Raw genomic sequence first — 20,963 nt, forward strand, 5'->3', positions numbered from 1 at the left:
GGGGAGAGGTGATTAGGCAAGATATGGCGCAGCTTCAGCTGACCGAGGACATGACCCTTGATAGGAAGGTATGGAGGTCGAGGATTAGGGTAGTAGAGTAGGTGGTCTAGGGCGTTCATTACATAATATTGGCATGTAGTTTCGCTTTCTATTGGTAGTAGGTTCTTATAACTAACCATTGTTTTCATTCATTGTTGATCACTTTACTATCTTGTTGTTTTTATTCTGCTTTTATATAGTTATTTGGTATTGTCCCTTCTTGTCTATATTTTCAGTAATATGGTGCTTATTGTGATGACCCGCCATGTCATCATGCCACATAGGCATCATTTGGCATATATTAATGCCATGTGAAAGGTTACACAAGAAGAAGGCTAGCATTTGTGAGAAGATTCTAGAGAGGTATGGACATTTCCTTAGGAAGAACCTAGATCCTTATAGATTTGCTAAGAAAGTCTTTAGAATCTTCTAGACTTGTAGAGAATTCTAGAGAAAGCCCTTATCTTGTAAATATCAAGGACTTGTATAATAATTAATATTTACATACTAGCCCCTAGGAGACTAGTATATAAAGGGGGTCACTCATTTATAATTCACCAAGCAAACAATTCAAATTTTCTCTAATACAAAGCTTCCTTTAACAATTCTCTTGTGTTCTTTCTTCCATTCTCTTAGCGATCTTGAGTATAGTAAGGCTGACTTGGCATAGCAAGAACGTGAGCAAGTTGTGCAAGATCGTGAGCGAGTTGTCAAGTGTCGCACGTGTACTTAGTTAACAACTAAGGACGTGATATTATGCTTTCCCGAGCCGAGGGTATATGAGAAATAACTTCTCTATCCTTATAAGATAGGGGTAAGATCTCCGTACACATTAAATACCCAAACCCCACGGTGTGGAATAATACTGGGTATGTTGTTATTGTTGTATATATACAATATAATACGGTGTGGAGTAATATTTCGACGTTGACCCCCTTAGCAAAAGGTGACTTTGCCTCTTTTAACTCAATAAATAGTCTAGAGTTTATTTAAGTCATTTGTATCTTCAAAAGACAAGTCAGAAATTAGTAGTGGGTCATTGAAAATTCTATTGCAGTGCGCTTGAATTTCCTTCGAAAAATATATTCGTACATATCAGCATGACAACATGAACAACTTTTGTGGGTGGCTGGGGCACCTTCACCTAAACAAAGTGTCGTCTTATGTAATAAACAAAGACAATAATGAAGACTGAACTTTATGGTACGTTAATTATCTAACTTTAGCGACCCCCTTTTTGGCTTTTCAATTTTTTAAATTTGTCTTAGTTGGGACTGCGAACTTGGAACATCGAATAATAGATACTTCGTCCGTTTCAATTTATACGAACCTATTTATTTTGATTCGTTCGAAAAAGAATAATTATTTTTTAAATTTGGAAATAATTTAGCTTAAACTTACAATTCTATTCTTATTGAGAAGCTTTTATAACTACACAAATACTTTGGGCCTTTTTTTGATTTGTTTAGGATCACAAATTCCAAAAATTTTTATTTTTTCTTAAACTTCGTGGCCAGTTAAATAGATTCACATAAATTAATTAAAACGGAGGGAATAATTAAAATAATAACTATGTTATTAGCAATATGATCACTATTCCCTCTACCATACGTAACCACAATGACATCTTAAGATGATATATGATCCCTTGGAAAAAGACAAAACGTTCATTTGCATTCGGATATTAGTGGATCCAGCTCTGGATCTTAATCTTAATTTAATCCTCCTTGTTCTCAAGGAACTTGCCTATGGATGAATAAGTCTCCTGATCAGGACAAGAAATTTTGTACTACTATAGTATTTCAAGATTGGCCGGTAAAACAGTAGTCCCACCGGGCATTTACTCAACAGTTTTGCGACGACCCGGCCAGTCGTCTTATGAGTTGTCGCTCTGTTTCCCCCATTTCTGTTTCTTATTGCTTTGTCTATCGGTTCTATATGTGATCGGATTGGTTGGATCGGGTTCGAAAAGGATTTGGTAAGGTTTGAGACACTTAGTCTAGTTTAAAGAAGTTTAAGTTTGAAAAGTCAACTGAATGTTAACTTATGTGTTAGAGGACTCGGATGTGTGTTCCGATGGTTCGGATAGCTTCGGGAGGTGATTTGGAACTTAGGAGCGTGATCGGAATGAATTTTGGAGGTTCGGAGTAGATTTAGGCTTGAATTGGCGAAATTGGATTTTTTGGCGATTTCCGGTGGTAGGTGAGATTTTGATATATGGGTCGGAATGGAATTTCGAGAGTTGCAGTAGTTCTGTTGTGTCATTTGCGACGGGTGTGCAAAATTTCAGGTCATTCGGATGTGGTTTGATTGGGTCTTTGATCAAAAGCGTAATTTAGAAGATTTTGGAATTCTTAGGCTTGAATCCGATGCGAATTTGGTGTTTTGATGTTGTTTTGAGCGTTTCGAAGGTTGGAACAAGTTTGAATGAGATTATGGGATATGTTGGCATGTTTGATTGAGGTCCCGGGGGCCTCAGGTGAGTTTCGGGTGGTCAATCAGACCATTTCATGTTGTTTGGAATTGCAGAAAAACTACTGTGTGTTGCAGAGGAATTAGACCTTCGCGTTCGCGAGTAGGTCCTCGCGTTCGCGAAGGGTTAGTTGGTGAAGGCTGGGATTTAAGCCTTCGCGTTCGCGAGGAAGGCTCCGCGTTCGCGAAGGGCTGAGTGATTGGGCATCGCGTTTGCGGGGAGGCTCCGCGTTCGCGCAGAAGAAATTGGTCAGCCGGGTTTGAGGTCGATTTGTTCATCGCGTTCGCGATAGAAGGGGTGCGTTCGCGAAGAGTTGTCTGGGGAATCATAGCGTTCCCGATAGGCAGGTCGCGATCGCGAAAAGGAAATTTTGGTCAAAGTTGATTTGTGTTTCGCGAACGCGAAGTGTTGACCGCGTTCGCGAAGAAGGAAATGAGGCCTGGGCAGAATGTTTAAATAGTCGTCTTGTCCGCGATTTTGGGGTTTATTTCTACCATTTTTGGAGCTTTTTGAAAAGGATTAAAGATGGATTCAAGGGGAATCACTTGGAGGTAAGATTCATGGACTTAATACTCGATTTTAATGTGAAATCTACCTAATTAATCATGGAAATTAAGTCTAAAATTGAAGAACTAGGGCTTGAAATTAGAGACCTAGAAATTGGGATTTGAGGGGTCGTTTGTGGTTGGATTTTGGTGCTTTTGGTATGAATGAACTCGGGGAGTGATAAGGAATCCATTGATGTAAATTTTATCGAATTCCGAGACGTGGGCCCGGGGGTCAGGTTTTGGTAATTTCGGGATTTATATTGTAAATTGAATATTTTCGTTTGGGCTTTGTTCTCTTAGCATATATTGACGTCGTGATTATGATTTTGGATAGATTCGACGCAAGTGGAGGCCGATTCGAGGGGAAAAGGCGTCGCGGGCTAGAGTTTGGACCGGATTGATGTGAGTAATGATCGTAAATGATGTCCTGAGGGTATGAAACCCCGAATTTCACATCGTTGTGCTATAATGAAGTGACGCACACGCTAGATGACGAGCGTAGAGTCGTACACTGTTGGAGATTGTGACTTAGTCCGTCCCGAATGACTATTTTACCGCGTATTTAACTGAAAACTATTTGCTATCATCATGTTTTGGGCTGAACGCCATATTTGGGCCTCGTGCCAACTATTTGAACCCTTAGGGGATTTTTATTGATATTTCCTTACTGTTTTGACTTTATACTTGAACTCAGTCATGCTATATTCTACTGTTTTCGTAACTCAACCATGTTTACTCTGCTTTAACACTTAAATGAGATTTTAAATGATATTTTGGGCTGAGCATCATGTTTTACTATTGCCCGAGTGGCTTGTGAGAATTTTGACTGAGTAAGGTCGAGGGCCTATATTGTAAGGAAACACCTTATTATCATTATGAGGTCGAGGGCCTGAGATTTGTATGCAACGAGGTGGCTTGTTGATATGAGGCTGAGGGCCTAGTGATGATGCCACAAGATGGCTTGATATTGCGCTTGGGCCGTAAGGGGCCCCTCCAAGAGTCTGCACACCCCCAGTGAGCGCGGATACCCATTGTGATGTGAGATATAGCTCGAGGGGCTAGTGTTGTTCTATGATATTGCCTGAGGGGCGAACCTTTATGTGTTTATCTTCCTAATTGCCTGTCATTTACCTGCTTAATTGTTAAAAAGGCCTTTTATGAAGTTTAAACTGAACTGAAATGATTTTTACATATCTTTACTTATTCACTATTTTACTGGCTTTTTACTGCTTCATTATAGCCTGTAATATGTCTTACGTGATTTCTTGCTTTCAGTCTTTATTTATGATTATTACTCACTGAGTTGGAGTACTCGCTTTACTCCATGCACCCCGTGTGCAGATTCAGGTGTTGTTAATCCTGCTAGCGAGAGTTGAGAGCTCCCGGCAGACTTCGGGGTTCACGAGGTAGCTGCTTGGCGTCCGCAGTCCCGTGTTTCTCCCCCTTATCTCACTTCTTTTCCCTTATTAGTGACTTTGTAATAGATTTGTAGACTTTTCAGACTTGTGTTAGAATTGGTAGATGCTCATGACTAGTGACACCCCGGTATCGGGCTGTGTTGGGTTTATTTTCCGCAAATTGTTCCGTTAACTGCTTACTTTTGGATTATTTATTACGTTTTAGAATTAATTCTCATTGTTAATTGTTTAAAACTAAAATTGGAAAGTATCGGTTGTCCTTGTCTTCACGAGAGGTGTCATCACGATCGGGTCCGGGTTTAAAGTCGTGACAAGTTTCTTCCAGGGCGGCTCAAACGTGAAGCAACTAAAGCGAATTTGGGGGCTACCATTCTTTGTTCACATATTATTCGGGAAGGGCTGCACCCAAAGGGTGTGATATAGACATTATAAATTAATATAATTTGATGTAAATACTCGGTATGGGTAAATAAAAGAATTGCTCTTAATCTCAAATATCTAAGTCTTTTTCTTTTATAACTGAAAAACTTGGGTGTCGATGAGAATTTTGGATTGAGATCAAATTCATTTTTATAATTTATTTTGGTTAATTACCATATCATAATTTTGTACTTGTCTATGGTTGTGTAAAGTTTAAAACTGTTTACTTTTAAATTGTAATGAAAATCTCATACGTATTGTACAAGAAAACCATAAAACTTTTGGTTTTTAGTTTTGGGGACTTGTAAATTATGGAATTTACGTTTACTTATGGAGTGTTGTTTAACTATTGAAGATGTTTTTACTATTTTTCTTATTCTGAATTGGTGTAGTTCTCTTATCCAATATATTATTTTACTTGTGAAATTTTTTCTTTAATAGAGACGGTGTGATTCTCTAAATCAAAAATATTACTATTAATTTTACATGTGATAATTTATTTTTAATTTATAAGAAAGAATATAATTCCACTAGTGAAAATATTGATTTTACTTGTATTATTAATAATAGAGATGTGATATATTGTACAAAATGTTGATTCTATTTGTTTTTTTATGTATAAAATATGTAATTTTCATATTTGTAAATAAAAAACCGATTAAGTTGACTTGAATAAACTTAGAAGAGATCGAACCGAACTGGATATACATTTCTAACAAACATTATAGTCATTGCATTAAAGTAAATATGGCACCTGCCACCTCCAATTCTTGGATCTGCCTCTTATACTATTTGTAACAAACGCGAAATATATATATATAAAGGAACAGTTTGATGTAAATATTTATAATAATAAAATTAAACTACAAAGTTTTTAAAAGAATCTTTTAGAGTTGATTAGTACTTATACATAGTAGATCAAGCCATTTTTCACTTCAATAAAGATTTGAACAATTTGAGGCATATAAAAATATTTTTTGTTTTTTATTTGGTGGTTAAAAATTAAGTCAAGTTGAAGATAATGCTCTAATTGATTTTTATTCAATCAGATAAAAAAAAACTTGATTCTTTTTCAAATACTTATATTGCCTATAGAATAATATTAACAGTTGTCTCACCGAAAGGATTTTTTTCAAAACTAAAATTAATAAAATCTTGCCTAAGATCAGCAATGTCTCGAGAAAGATTAAAAAGATTAGTTATATTATCATCCGAGACAGTATTATTAGAAGAAATCGATTATAAAAAAAATTATGAACAACTTTGCATCTCAAAAAACTAGAACAATAGACTTTAAATAAAAATTAAAAGTTTTTGTTTAAGTTGAAGGCCTCCAATTAAACTGTGGCTTTAGGCCACAAATGTTGTCAAGCAGCCATGAGTTGCTTTGCATATATATATGGTCACATCACCCAAATTTAAAAAGAAATTCTTTCTCTCCATTTTTATGTGATGTACTTTCTTTTTTAGTTTGTTCAAAAAAAAAATGAGATAATTTAATTTTTAACTTTTTATTTTATCTTGTAATAAAATGCTTTGTAGTTACACAAATATTTACACTTGTTCTAGATACTAAATTTTAAAAGTCTTTCTTTACGTTTAAAGGTCGTGCTCATTCAATAAATATCACATAAAATACAATGGAGGAGGACTATTATTCAAACTTGGCGAGCTAGGAAGATACAGCAACGCTAGTGCTTCCTATATACTATATAAGAGACCATCATTTAGTGATCAAACATTCACGTACACTTGATCAAGTGTTGTTATATATTATTTCTAAGTGAAAAAAAGGAGAGAAATTAATTAAGATGATGATGATGATGCAAGATGTTTGGACTCAGTTGGGTCCAACCATTGCAGCAATCATGTTCACTTGGACCATGTACCAGAACTATTTTCCTCACCAACTTCGTGGCCATATTAGGAGGTATACAGATAAAATCATAAGTTATTTCTACCCTTATATGCACATTATTTTTCATGAATATGATACTGATGGCTGGTTCGAGCGGAGCAAAGCTTATGTTGCAATCGAAAGATACCTGAGTAAGAACTCCTGCACACAAGCTAAGCGTCTCAAAGCCAACGTAGTAAAAGATGGTCAATCTGTTGTCCTAACAATGGATGATCACGAGGAGATAACCGATGAATATAAAGGCGAGAAGGTTTGGTGGATTTCGAGCCAAAAATTAGCCAACAAACAGACAATTTCATTGTGGAAGGAGGATGACAAGAGGTATTTCAAGCTCAAATTTCACAGAAAGAATCGCGAGCTTATCACCAATTCATACTTGAAGTATGTGTTGGACGAAGGGAAGGCGATTGCTGTTAGAGAAAGGCAGAGGAAGTTGTACACAAACAATAAGGGAGAGTCAGGTGGTTATAGATATAGGGGTTGGAGGATATGGAGTCAAGTAGTGTTTGAACATCCATCAACTTTTGATACTTTGGCTATGGATCCAAACAAGAAACAAGAGATTATGGATGATCTCCAAACATTTAGAAAATCAAAAGATTATTATGCCAAGATTGGCAAGGCGTGGAAGCGTGGTTATCTTCTTTATGGTCCTCCCGGGACAGGTAATGTTAGAATTTTGTCCTATTTTTTAATTTATTAGGACTGTCTTTCTTGAAAAAATAGGAAAAAAGACTTCTAAATAGGAATAAATCACCTTCATATGTTTCTTGGTAGAAAAGTTTTGGCCATCCATAAATTGAGTATCTCTCAATATTCTCTTATAGTAGATTGACTTAGGTCAACTGACCTAATTATAATATAGTATATTATGCCATTTTAGTATAATTCTCTTTGTCATCTCATTTATATTCGCCAAGATTTGCTGTATGAGCTCTGCATGACGTCATGTTATTTTCGATTCCAAACAGGTAAGTCTAGCATGATTGCGGCTATGGCTAATTTCTTGGAATATGATATCTATGATCTTGAATTGACAGCGGTTAAGGACAATACCGAGCTAAGAAGGTTGTTGATAGACACTACAAGTAAGTCTATTATTGTAATTGAAGACATCGATTGTTCCCTTGACCTTACCGGTCAAAGGGAGGAGAAGAAGAAGAAGAAAGACGAGAAAGATAAAGAAAAAGACGAGAAAGATGCCATCGCGGAAAAGATGAAAAAAGGAGAGGCGAAAGAGAAAAGTGAAGTAACTTTATCTGGGCTTTTGAACTTTATTGATGGTTTATGGTCAGCTATTGGTGGTGAAAGGCTTATTGTTTTCACTACTAACTATGTGGAAAAGCTTGATCCTGCTCTAATTCGGAGGGGTAGAATGGATAAACATATTGTGTTATCCTATTGTTGTTTTGAGTCGTTCAAGGTGCTTGCATATAATTATCTTGACGTCGAATCTCATGATTATTTTCCTGAGATTCGACGTTTATTGGGGGAAACTAATATGACTCCTGCTGATATTGCTGAGAATTTGATGCCTAAGTCTTCAAAGGAAAATGCAGATACTTGCTTGAAGAGATTGATTGAAGCTCTTGAAAATGCCAAGGAGGAAGCAAAATTGAAGGCTAAGGAAGAAGAAGAAGAGAGAGCAAAGGCTGAGAAGGAGAAAGAAGTGAAAGAGAAAGAGGAAAAAAAGAAAAAATTAGCAGCTGTTGATGGTGTAAACAAGAATGAGAAGTCAGAGAGTAATGGTACTAAGGAAAATGGTAGTGCCAAGGAAAATGGTGATGTTAGCAAAGATTGATCCTCTGGAAATGTTCGATTAATTAGAAGTTACAAATAAAATGTTGAGGTGTTTTAGCTCTTTATGTTTTGTACAATTGGCTATTAGGTGTACTTGTGAAGTTTATTTTATGTCTTGATAACTGTGTGACCTATAGGTCAGGGCTTCGAGCCTCACAAGCAGACACTAATGATTGCATTAGGATAGACCACTGTCTACATCACACCCTTAGAGGGTTACTCTTCCCTAAATCATTCGTGAACACGAGATACTTTGGACACCGGATTGCTTTTTTTTTGTGCTGGTACAATAGCTAGTCTAAGTTGTCATGGAATTAATGGTTTGTTACATTTACTAATAATAATAATAATAATTTTTTTTAAAAAAAAACATTTTCGTATGTTAGAGATATCAAATTTTTCGTTTAAATTTCGGAGTTGATCGATTTCACAAGTATTGCAATTATGAAAGTGGTATTATGCAGTTGGTGAGATTAATAATAAGTTATAAGCAATTAAGCATATACATCAGTAGCTATTTAATAAACGATTGGTTCATTTTCAGCAACTGTGCATCTTAATATGGTTCACGTGTAGTAGATTCATAATAAAATGAGGATATATACTATAGCAATTGGCAACTAATTATAATACACTTGTATTTAACTTCTAGAAGCCAAAATAGTTTTATGTTGCGCCACCAAGTGTAGAAAGATTATACTATAATTTAACGAGTTAAATAAAATTAATTTTAACTTTATAAATAAAGCTAAAGGAAATTACGTGTTCATCACTTAATATGTTTTCATTGACGAAAATTAATTCATATGTACTTCTTTAGTGTTTATAGGAAAGAAAGAAGTATAAATGATCTATTGTTGCGGTATGAATGATTGTAAAAGAACTGTTTACATTGGAAAGAACTAACAGTGCTTTTTAAAACTTTTTCAATGTGGTGTCGCAACCAAGTTGATATGGGGGGTAAAGATAAATGCATTTTTGAGAGGTTAAAAATGTGAAAATATATTGTTAACTTGTTAGTGTAATACTGTAATTTGTTAATCGTGTAACTTGTGGAAATAGTTCACATGCATTGTGTAATTTGTGGCTGATTTTAAGAACCATTTTAAAATTTTATCAAAAGGTAAAGAACTATTCTGGAATTTTGAAGTGGTAGCGTATCACATAGACGATTTTGTTAGGATCGAAAATAATCAGGTGTCATGTGAAAGCCAATAAAGCAAACTTTCAGCGACGATAAATCAAACAACAAAAGAGAAATATACCAAAAGAGACATAAACATTTAACATGGTTCGGTCAACTGACCTACATCCACGGATGGAGATAAGCAATCCACTATATAAAGGGAGAGTACAAAATATCGAGAGAACACCTCACGAAGAGACAAACACAAGTGACACAATAATGCTTGTCTCGTAAAGTTCTCTCCCTAAACACGACTCTCAAACCTCATATGACTACATTGTGGATGTTGCTGAATGAGAAAGCCAGATCTTCAATTTATAGAACTCCAAACCTTTTCCTACAAGAAAAGAGACTAGCCAAATATAGAAAAATTATATTTTCCTTCTAGCAAAGGAAAAACCCAATTATGATAAATATATTTTCCTTTCCTTCATCAGATAGGAAAATCAATTATGGTAAGAAAATCTGGAAAAATACCTAACAGGTTTCTGTTACACATGACTAGATCATTTTTCATTTTGATAAACCTAAAAGGGCGAAAAATTTTATGATGTGCGTCACACAACTGATATTAGATGTATGTGAGGCTTCTTTTTATCTCACAAATTTATAAATTTATATCTTATATTTTTGAATTCACAAAATTATAAGACAAAAAAAGACCTCACACAATTAGTGTCAGTCGTGTGAGGCACAAAATAAAAATAAAAAATTAAAAGGACTATTACAGATATGGTTCATTTTGAATGTACCTCAAAGATGAGGGACTGCTGCGGGTTTTTCTCAAATTTTTCCAAAATTATTTTTCCAAGATTGAATTCATGAATTGGCTCAAGAGAGGCCAAAATCATATTAAATACTATTTATTGTTACTTTAATTTTTAACTGTTAAATTTTAATAGTATTTAATTTGATATAAATAATAGCGAATTTTCACAAATGATCCATTTTGAGGCCACTATGTTTGACCACTATTTGGATTTATTTTCCTACATTCAGTGGTGAAACTAAGATTTTCATCAAGAGATGTTAAAATATAAAGAGCTATATATGAAGAAATCAAGAGGAATCAACAGAGAAGCACTGGAGACCCGCCCTTTGCGACCAACAATTCCACTTCTGTGGAGAAGCACTAGAGACCCACCATTTGCACCTGCGGAACAAGCTCCGCTCCTGCGCAAACGCAGGTGCAAAAAATATTCTCGCATCTGCGCTGCCCTTCGCTTCTGCGCCTAAACATACCGCATCTGCGCCTTCGTATATGCGAAGAAAATTCCGCATTTGCAGTTTCTTGCTCCCAACAGCACTTTCCGCTTCTGCGATGCCACTGCCATTTTTACGGCTCTGCACCTGCGCTCATATCTCCGCAGGTGCGGTCAAACCAGAACCCCTGCCAAACTAGCCTTAGCCAAAATAATTCGAACCTCATCCGAGCCACTCGGGACCCCGTCCGAATATACCAACAAGTCCCATAACATAACATGGACCTACTCGAGGCCTCAAATCACATATAACAATATCGAACGTCGAATCTCGCCTCAATTCAAACTTAAATAAACTTTTGAACTTCAACTTCCAAAACTCATGCCGAAACATATCAAATCAACCTGGAATGAACCCAAATTTTTGCACACAAGTCCCAAATGACATAATGAAGCTATTCCAATTCTCGGAACTACGATCCGAACCCGATATCATCAAAGTCAACTCTTGGTCAAACTTATGAATATTCCAAACCTTCCAATTTCTAACTTTCGCCAGTTAGTATCGAAACATTCTAGAAACATCTAAATGCAAATTCGTGCATACGCCCAAATCTAAAATCATCATCCGGACATAACGGAACCATCAAAACTCCGATCCGAAGTCAAGTAATAAAAAGTCAAACTTGGTCAACTCTTTCAAATCAATTCCGAATAACCTGAAAACCAAAACCGACGATTCACACAAGTCATAATATATCATACGATATTACTCAAGACTTCAAATAGATGAATGGCACGCAAATTCTCAAAATGACCTGCTGGGTCGTTATATATATCTTGGTCCATCAGGCACTCCAAGCGTCGTTTTAATTCCTATGAAGCTCACACGGTCTGACAATTACAAGTTATGAAGTATGACGATGAAAGTTTCCCTGTTAGGGAAGCGGAAAGGGTTTGTGAATGGTACTCGCACAAAAGAATCATGTAAAGCGGAGTTACAGGACCAATGGGAGATTTGCAATGTAATTATTCTCTCGTGGCTTATGAATGCAATATCTACATAACTCCTTTATGGAAATGTAATGACCCAACCGGTTATTTTGAGCATTTGTATTTCGTTTAGTTGTTTGAAGTGTTGAGTAGCTTCATATGACATATTATGACTTATATGAATCGTTGGTTTTGATTTTCAGATGGTTCAGGATCGATTCAGAAGAAAGATTCTCATGTTAGAAGCTTTGAGTTGGAAGAGTTGACCAAGTTTGACTTTTGTTCATTTTACCCTGGACCGAAAGTTTTATGGTTCCATTAGGCCCGGATGGTGATTTTAGACTTGAGCGTGTGCCCGGATTTTCAATCGGGTTCTTCTAGCAGGTTTCGGCATAATTTGGCGAAAGTTGGCAATTTGGAGTTTTGGAATATTCATAAGTTTGATCGGAAGTTGATTTTGATGATATAGTGTTCGGATTTTGTTCCGAGAGTTGGAAAATTTTTGTTATGTCATTTGGAACTTGAGTGCAAAATCTGAGGTCATTCTGAGTTGATTTGATGTGGTTCGGCATGAGTTTTGGAAGTTGAAAGTTCAAAAGTTCATTTACTTCGATTTGAGGTGTGATTCGTGGTTTTGATGTTGTTATGCTTGATTTAAGACCTCGAGTAAGTCCTTGTTAGGTTATGATACTTGTTGGCATGTTCAGGCGGGGTCCCGAGGGGCTCGGGTGTATTTCAGATTGATTTCGGACCATTTCGGAGTTGTATGAGATTGCTAGTTTTCTTGTGTTTCAGTTGTGCTTCGCGATCGCGGGAGAGGGGACGCGTTCACTATGGGTATTTTTGTCAATTGAGTTGTTTGTTCAACGCATTTTCAAAGGAGACATCGCGTTCGTATATAGTGAATTTGGCCGGAGACGATTTGTGATTCGCGTTCTCGATAGAGCTTACACATTTGCGGAAGGTGGCCTGGTCTGTGCATCGCGTTCACAGGGACTAGGACACAAACGCAAAGGGTTATTCAGGGGCTGTGAAGATGTACTTTGCGAACACGAGGCTATTACCGCATTCGCAAAGGGTATTACTGGAACAGTATTATAAAGTACTCTATACATGCTGAAGGTACTCATATTTCCACTCAATATATGGCACCATATGGTACTCATATTCCACTAAAAAAATCTTCTAGGAGTTCCATACAACATATTTTGCTAAAGGATTATGTTACATTTCATAAAGGAACTATCATGTATCTTATCACTAACTACCTCTCCTATAACGGTATCACTCTAAAATATCAAAGTTACTTGGCTAGGTTTTGTGCACTGGTTGAACTTAAAACCTTCAAACAAGCTGCAAAGGATGTTAGGTAGCTTGAATCAATGAAGCGGGAGATCAAAACTTTGGATATAAAAATAGGTATATAAAATAAAGTATCAAGCAAATTAGGACATTGAAAGGTTTAAGACAAGGCTAGTTGCAAAAGAATATAGCCAATAGGAAAGCCTTGATTACCATGACACTTTCTCCCATGTGGTAAAGATGGTGACTGTGGGCCAATAGGAAAGCCTTGATTACCATGACACTTTCTCTCATGTGGTAAAGATGGTGACTGTGAGATCATCAATAGCTCTAGTAGTTTCAAATGGCTGGAATTTGTATCGTATGGATGTGTACAATACTCTCTCAAGGTGACCTTTGCGAAGAGGTCTACATGGACATGCCTGAAAGTTTTAGGAAATAGGGGGAGCATAAGGTTTGCAAGTTGCTCAAATCTTTATATGGGCTCAAGCATGCATCAAGACAATGGAATATCAAGTTGTTTGATGCATTAGTGGAAGCAAACTTCATCCAGAGCAATTGAAAATGCCAGAAGGCATGGTGATCATTTTAGTTTATGTCGATGACTTGCTTATCACAAGAAACATTGATCATCTGATTATTGAGGCAAAACAGGTGTTTTACCAAAAGTTAAAACTGAAGGTTCTAGATGAGCTCAAATAATTCTTGGGCATTGAAATTCTAAGGTCCAAGGCTAAGGTGATATTGAAGCAAAGAAAGTATGTCCAAGAACTCATATCTGAGACGGGACTCAATGGCGCAAAGCCAAATATCACTCTAGATGATGTAAAATGATCTGCTTCTAGATGATGTTGGGCAGTATCAAAGGTTTATTGGTGGAATGATTTATGTAGCTACAACAAGGCCTAACATCAGCTATATCACCCATACCTTAAGCCAGTTCATACAATAACCTAAGAAGTCTCAATGGGAGGCTGCTCTTAGGGTGGTTAGATACTTAAAAAAGGCCCAAGGGAATTTGGTTGACGTCTGTTGATAACGCCCAACTATGCCTTTTAAAGGACAAAGCAGTCACTGCAAATATAATCCGATTTTAAATATGGAATTGAATCCTTAGGGAACTAACCTATCTATTACACTCTACGGCAATGTTATTATCAACTCAATCAATCTCTAGATGCAAGATTTTTGATCAATAAAGATTGGGTTTTTGTTTAACTACTTCAACTACTATTAAAAACAACAGTAAACTAAAACAAAGATAATTCAATGGTAAAAAGGTCTAGGGCAATGATTTCCCCAATTGCTAGTTTAGGTCTTGACTCTTCCTCTATAATCTCGTCGTATTACTCTATGAGAATTAAGAGTTATGGGTTATCGTAATTATCTCTCGATCAACTACAATAATTTACTAGAGCATTCTCTCGAACTACTCTAGCTGACAATAGTTATACAACTCTAAATTATCCCACCAAAGTTTTGTTATCTCTAAACCCACTTTTAAGTTCAAGTAATGAATATCTTCAATTACCCAAAAGTGGTATTGTTCAACAGCTATCTAACCTAATATTCTCTCTCAAGCAATATAAGGTAATTAGACACGATTAATCAAGGGGCCATTCGATTAATCATCATACAAAACGTAGTTGAACAATCATATCATAAATCCGGCTCGATTATAACAACTTGAGTCAAAACTTCAACCAACAATTGGTTCCAGCAACCCTAGATAAGTATTTAGCTACTCATAACAAAATAAGAGAAAACTACTAAATTGTTCATAATGTAAAATTGCAAGAATTAAAAGGAGATAGAAAAAACTCTAATGTTTGGTTGATCTTCTCACTCTTGTTCTTACCTCCAAAAGTAGTCTAAAATCAGCTTAGCACAATCTTGGGCGAGTTTCTAAAGCATATAAGGGTTTTACAAAAGTTTCTCCGATTTTACGATTTGGTCCTCAAACTTTCCAGCAGCGTGAACAGTGCACCGCGGTCGCGTCCAACCGCGATCGATCGCGGTGAATGCTGACCTTTCTGCCTTACGTTGTTAATCTATCGCGGTTCATCGCGGTCGCGATGACTTGCCCACGCCATTTATGCTTCTTTGTATTCGGGTACTTCTCGAGTGGGCGTTTTTCTTCACATTATCGCCTCCAAAACACTCCATGTTGCTTTCTCTCATATAATATTCTCTGCTAAACAAAATAACACTATTTAGAGCATTTTGTTGGCAATTTATCTATAAAACAATAACAAAGTATGGTCATATTAAGGTGTAAATATCAACTATATAGCCTACTATCAACACCACACACTTAAATCATTCCTAGTCCTCGAGCAATCCACCACACTCCATCAAAATTCCTTCCCTAAGCTTTTCCTTTACGACTCACACCATGAACATTTTACAAAAGTTGTACCTAGTAGTGAACAACCTTTATCTCAAGAGTCAAACCTGTTATGCCATGCAACACCAGCACTTACTCAAACCACTCTATACAAGAGTCAAGACTTACCTTTCCTTCATGAATCACATGCCCTCACATCACATAAAAGAGTAGTTCCACATATGATGATAATTAGAACAGGTAGGAACTAAGATAGACAAAATTCGCTCACTCTCAGAAAGAATGTTTACATGCCACAAAGATGCACCATAGGCTTGTCCGTAGTGTAATACTTTACTAATTGAGCTCATTCAGTCTAAGATCAATAGGACTTTACTTGGTTGTAATGTAGGCTAAGGGACGGGTGGGATATATTTAGATATAGTGACTAACCTCCCTAAGCACTTTTAATACAATTACATTAAACTTAAAGATCATAGTTGTGCCAACCAACACTCCACCTCATTTGTTTAAAACATCCCCATCCATTAGGTGCAATTTGTACAAGCCACCACTTATCAACCATTATAATTATTAATAACCCATATTTTTTTACTTTTTTTTCGTGGTGCTTTTTCTTTTATGCTTCAAAACTCCCGTGGTAGATTAACATCTGTCGTGTTGCTGGATGGCAACAATCGACTGTTGACAATGGTGAGCCAACACTTAGCCTCCCAATTCAGACAGTGGGAGTTGAGAGTAATCCTGTGCTTGATCCATAAGTATTCTCCGTCCGGCACACAGCAAGAAGAGTTCCCACAAGGCCAGTGTACCGCTAAAAGTACGATAAGGATCAAATTCACCCCAAAACACTGGTAGCCTGTATACCTTGCGGATGGTGTCAAGGGATGTGTTTACCGGGGTATTGCGTACCGTCACAACCCCATTATCATGTTCTGGCAAGTTCGCATAGAACTCCCTTACTAGTTGAACATTAGTCTCCTCCGGTACCTCGAAGAAGATGTCCAACTGACACCACCTCAGCTCATTAAACATATTGGGGCATTCCACCTCCAAAGCCTTGCGATCAATGTGCACCTCATGTTGTAACTTCTTAGTTGCTTTCTGGTTATACCTATCCTCCGCTGCTCTGGATACAAACCGAGTGTTATCTAACTGAGGTGCACTGGCTTGGCTCCAAGCTCGTGAGGAGCCTCCCGGTCCACTGGCGGAGGGCCCGGTGTTTCGTCTCTTCCTGGAAGAACTCATTGTACCTGTCATACAACGAAACACCTATTAGTGAGTGCGTGAAGTGTGTGATTATGGATGGTTACTCAGACTTTACCACAACCATATCACATTAGCTCCTTATAAATCCATTGGGGTAATTTCCCAAACACCTTGTGGGCAAGACAAATATCTTCATATACACAGCATATGTGACTCTAGCAAAACTTCCCCAAATCAAATATGCTACTACACCCACACACCCCACACTTTCTTCATTCAATCACCCACCAACAACACCGTTCCACCACATTAAATAAACAACCCCTTTACCAATCATGGTAAAAAATAAAATTTAATATAAAAACAAGGAGAAACTACAAAAATCTACCAACAATTACAACACCATATCAACATAAAACTATATAAGCTACAACACAATACAACACAAAACCATAGAAAAGAGAGAGGAGAGGTAAGTACATACCTTAGTTGAAGAATGGGTGAGAGGAATGGAGGTGGGGGATGTTAGTATGAGTGAAGAAGAAGGAGAAGAAGAAGGGATTTGGGGGTTAGGGTTGTGAAGAAAGGGAGATGAAAAATTAGAATGAGGAGGGATGTCAGTTGTTTTGATATTTGGGGAAGGGGTTTTTTGTTATAATAGGGGGGTTATTAAATTAAAAGAAGAGGAAAAGAATAAGTAAAACGGAAAAAAAAAATACCTGGTACCCCCGCGGTCCACCGCGGCCGCGGTGGGTTTAAAAATTTGGGGCAGAATGTTCACACCTCACCGCGGTCCACCGCGGTCAAGGTGGGATGAAAAATCTGTGGTAGAATGTTTGCCTTCCACTGCGATCGCGGTGCTGGCATTGTTTTTTTTTATATATGAAGTTACATGAACATACTAACAACATACTCGTGGGTTGCCTCCCACGCAGCGCCTAATTTAACGTCGCGGCACGACGCAAGCATTTGATCATCACTCCTCATTCGCGTACTGGGGCTCTGCCAAATGGACTACCATTTTATCCCCTTTTTCTTCAGCCATTCCAAGGTAATGTTTCAACATTTGCCCATTTACTGTGAACTTGTTTTTCCCATCTTCTAATTCAATCTCTACAACTCCACTTAAGAACATTTGCACCACTCTGAAGGGTCCTGACCGTCGGGACTTTAACTTACCCGGAAACAATCTCAACCTCGAGTTGTATAACAACACTAGATCTCCAGGTTTGAAGTTTCGATCCAAGATGTGCTTATCATGCATTAATTTCATCCTTTCTTTGTATAATCTAGCACTCTCAAAGGCCTGGAACCTGAATTCCTCGAGCTCGTGTAACACAGTGACTCTGTTAGTACCTGTTATCTCCATGTCTAAGTTTAACTACCGTAATGCCCAAAGTGCTTTATGCTCTAGCTCAACTGGGAGGTGGCATGCCTTGCCAAACACCAACTTGTACGGTGACATACAATTGGGGTTTTGAAGGCTGTGCGGTACGCCCACAATGCATCATCCAATTTCTTTGCTCAGTCAGTCCTTGTTGCAGTCACTGTTTTTATGAGGACACTTTTAATCTCCATGTTGGACACTTTAACTTGCTCGCTCGATTGTGGGTGGTACGGGATGGTCATTTTATGACAAACTCCATATTTTTCCAATAGCCGTGCGAATGCTCTATTGCAGAAATAGGTTCTGCCATCACTGAGTATAGCTCTTGGGGTACCAAAACGTGTGAAAATGTTCTTCTTTAGAAAACCTAGTACCCCTTTAGCATCATTGGTCGGAAGAGCCACTACTTTGACCCACTTGGAGACATAGTCAACTGCTACCAATATATAATTGTTACCATACAAGCTGACGAATGGCCCCATGAAGTCAATCCCCCACATGTCAAAAATCTCCACCTCTTGAATTGTGGTCATTGGCATCTCGTGTCTACGAGATATGTTTCTAGTTCTTTGGCATTCATCACAGCTTTTAACCCAAGCATGGGCATCCTTGAATAGAGTAGGCCAGTACAAGCCTGACTCCAATACCTTAGTTGTTGTCCGAATTCCTCCAAAGTGTCCACCATATGGTGAAGCATGGCAAGCCTGCAAAACAGAATGTTGATCTTTCTCGGGGATACACCGCCGGATCATGTTATCTACACATACTTTAAACAACAGAGGTTCATCCCAATAATAATACCGACAATCACGAAAGAACTTTTTCTTTTGTATTGAGGAGAGTTCATAAGTTACAATACCACTTGCTATATAATTAGCAATATCATCATACCATGGTGCCTCCTCCATTGTCATTGCCAGTAACTGTTCATCCGGGAATGTCTCTGTTATATCCTCAACCTCTACCTTCTTTTCAGCTCCTTCCAACCGTGAGAGGTCAGCTACTTGGTTCTCTGTCTATTTTCTGTCACGTATCTCCAGATCGAATTCTTGCAACAGAAGAACCCAGCGAATCAAGCGTGGCTTTGACTCCTTCTTTTCTACCAGGTACTTAATTGTTGCATGGTCAGTGTAAACAATAACCTTCGAGCCAATCAAGTATGCCCTGAATTTGTCGAATGCAAAAACGATAGCCAACATTTCCTTTTCCGTCATAGTGTAATTGAGTTGTGCACCGCTTAGCGTTCTGTTTGCATAGTAAATCGGGTGCATCAGTTTATCCTTTCGCTGCCCCAAGATTGCTCCTATAACATAGTCACTTTCATCGCACATGAGCTCAAATGGCTGCTCCCAGTTGGGTGCAACAATGATGGGTGTAGTCACCAATCGCTTCTTCAGCTCCTCAAATTCCAACCTGCAATCATTAGAAAACACAAAAGGGTGATCCTTTTCAAGGAGTTTGCATAATGGGTTAGCAATTTTCGAGAAATCTTTTATGAATCGCCTGTAGAACCCGGCGTGCCCAAGGAAACTTCTCACCGCCTTGACTGAAGTGGGCGGTGGTAGTTTTTCAATCACGTCAACCTTAGCATAGTTGACCTCAATTCCTTTACTGGACACTCGATGCCCCAGGACTATCCCTTCCTGTACCATAAAATGGCACTTCTCCCAGTTCAATACTAAATTTGTCTCCACATATCTTTTGAGCACTCTTCTTAAGTTGTGAAGACAGTCCTCGAATGAATCTCCCACCATGGAGAAATCATCCATAAAGACCTCCATAATATCCTCCACCATGTCTGTGAAAATGGCTAACATGTACCGTTGAAATGTCGTCGGTGCATTACAAAGCCCAAAAGGCATTCTCCGAAAGGTGAAGATGCCATACGGACAAGTGAAGGATGTTTTCTCTCTATCTTCGGGGCTATTGATATCTGATTGTACCCCGAATATCCATCCAAGAAACAGAAGTGTGATCGCCTGGCCAGCCTGGCCAACATTTGGTCAATAAAAGGCAAGGGGAAGTGGTCCTTCCGGGTGGCTGTGTTCAATTTTCGGTAATCCATGCAAATCCGCCATCCCGTGACTGTACGAGTTGAGATCAACTCATTGTTCTCATTTTGCACAACAGTCATTCCCCCCTTTTTCGGCACACATTGGACAGGGCTGACCCAATTGCTATTAGCGATGGGGAAGATGATTCTTGCATCTAACCATTTGATCACTTCCTTCTTTACTACCTCTTTCATGTTCAGGTTCAACCTTCGTTGATGCTCTCTAGAAGGTTTGTGCCTTTCTTCCAAGAGAATCTTGTGCATACAGAAGGCTGGGTTGATACCCTTTATGTCTGCCATGGTCCAGCCAACGGCAGTCTTACTTTCCTACAGTACCTTACCTCCAAAACACTCCATGTTGCTTCCTCTCATATAATATTCCCTGCTAAACAAAAGAACACTATTTAGAGCATTTTGTTGGCAATTTATCTATAAAACAACAACAAAGTATGGTCATATTAAGGTGTAAATATCAACTATATAGCCTACTATCATCTATCCTTGTAGAGGAGTTGCAATGTTGGTGTGACCCAGATTTGGCAGCATGTCCTAATGCGTGAAGGTCAGTCACATGTTATATGGTCAAGTTTGGTGACTCTCTCATTTCGTGAAAGTCCAAGAAGCAACAGACTATGTCAAAAAGCTCGGCTGAAGCTGAGTATAGAAGC

At 37.9% G+C, this 20,963-nt stretch overlaps 2 protein-coding genes across 2 annotated transcripts; one reads left to right on the forward strand and one right to left on the reverse strand.

The window, feature by feature from the left end:
- The first annotated feature begins 6,628 nt into the window (after positions 1-6,628).
- Positions 6,629-8,681, forward strand: LOC107797936 (AAA-ATPase At3g28580-like). Its single transcript, XM_016620859.2, has 2 exons — positions 6,629-7,481; positions 7,788-8,681. The coding sequence occupies exons 1-2, from the start codon at positions 6,710-6,712 to the stop codon at positions 8,615-8,617; spliced, it is 1,602 nt and encodes a 533-aa protein (XP_016476345.1). The 5' UTR covers positions 6,629-6,709; the 3' UTR covers positions 8,618-8,681.
- Positions 8,682-17,831: 9,150 nt separating this feature from the next.
- LOC142174303 (uncharacterized) lies at positions 17,832-18,224 on the reverse strand. The gene has a single exon (XM_075240085.1). The coding sequence runs from the start codon at positions 18,222-18,224 to the stop codon at positions 17,832-17,834; it is 393 nt and encodes a 130-aa protein (XP_075096186.1).
- Positions 18,225-20,963: the final 2,739 nt, after the last annotated feature.

This window comes from Nicotiana tabacum, chromosome 20 (assembly GCF_000715075.1).
Source record: "Nicotiana tabacum cultivar K326 chromosome 20, ASM71507v2, whole genome shotgun sequence".
NCBI classification, from domain to species: domain Eukaryota; kingdom Viridiplantae; phylum Streptophyta; class Magnoliopsida; order Solanales; family Solanaceae; genus Nicotiana; species Nicotiana tabacum.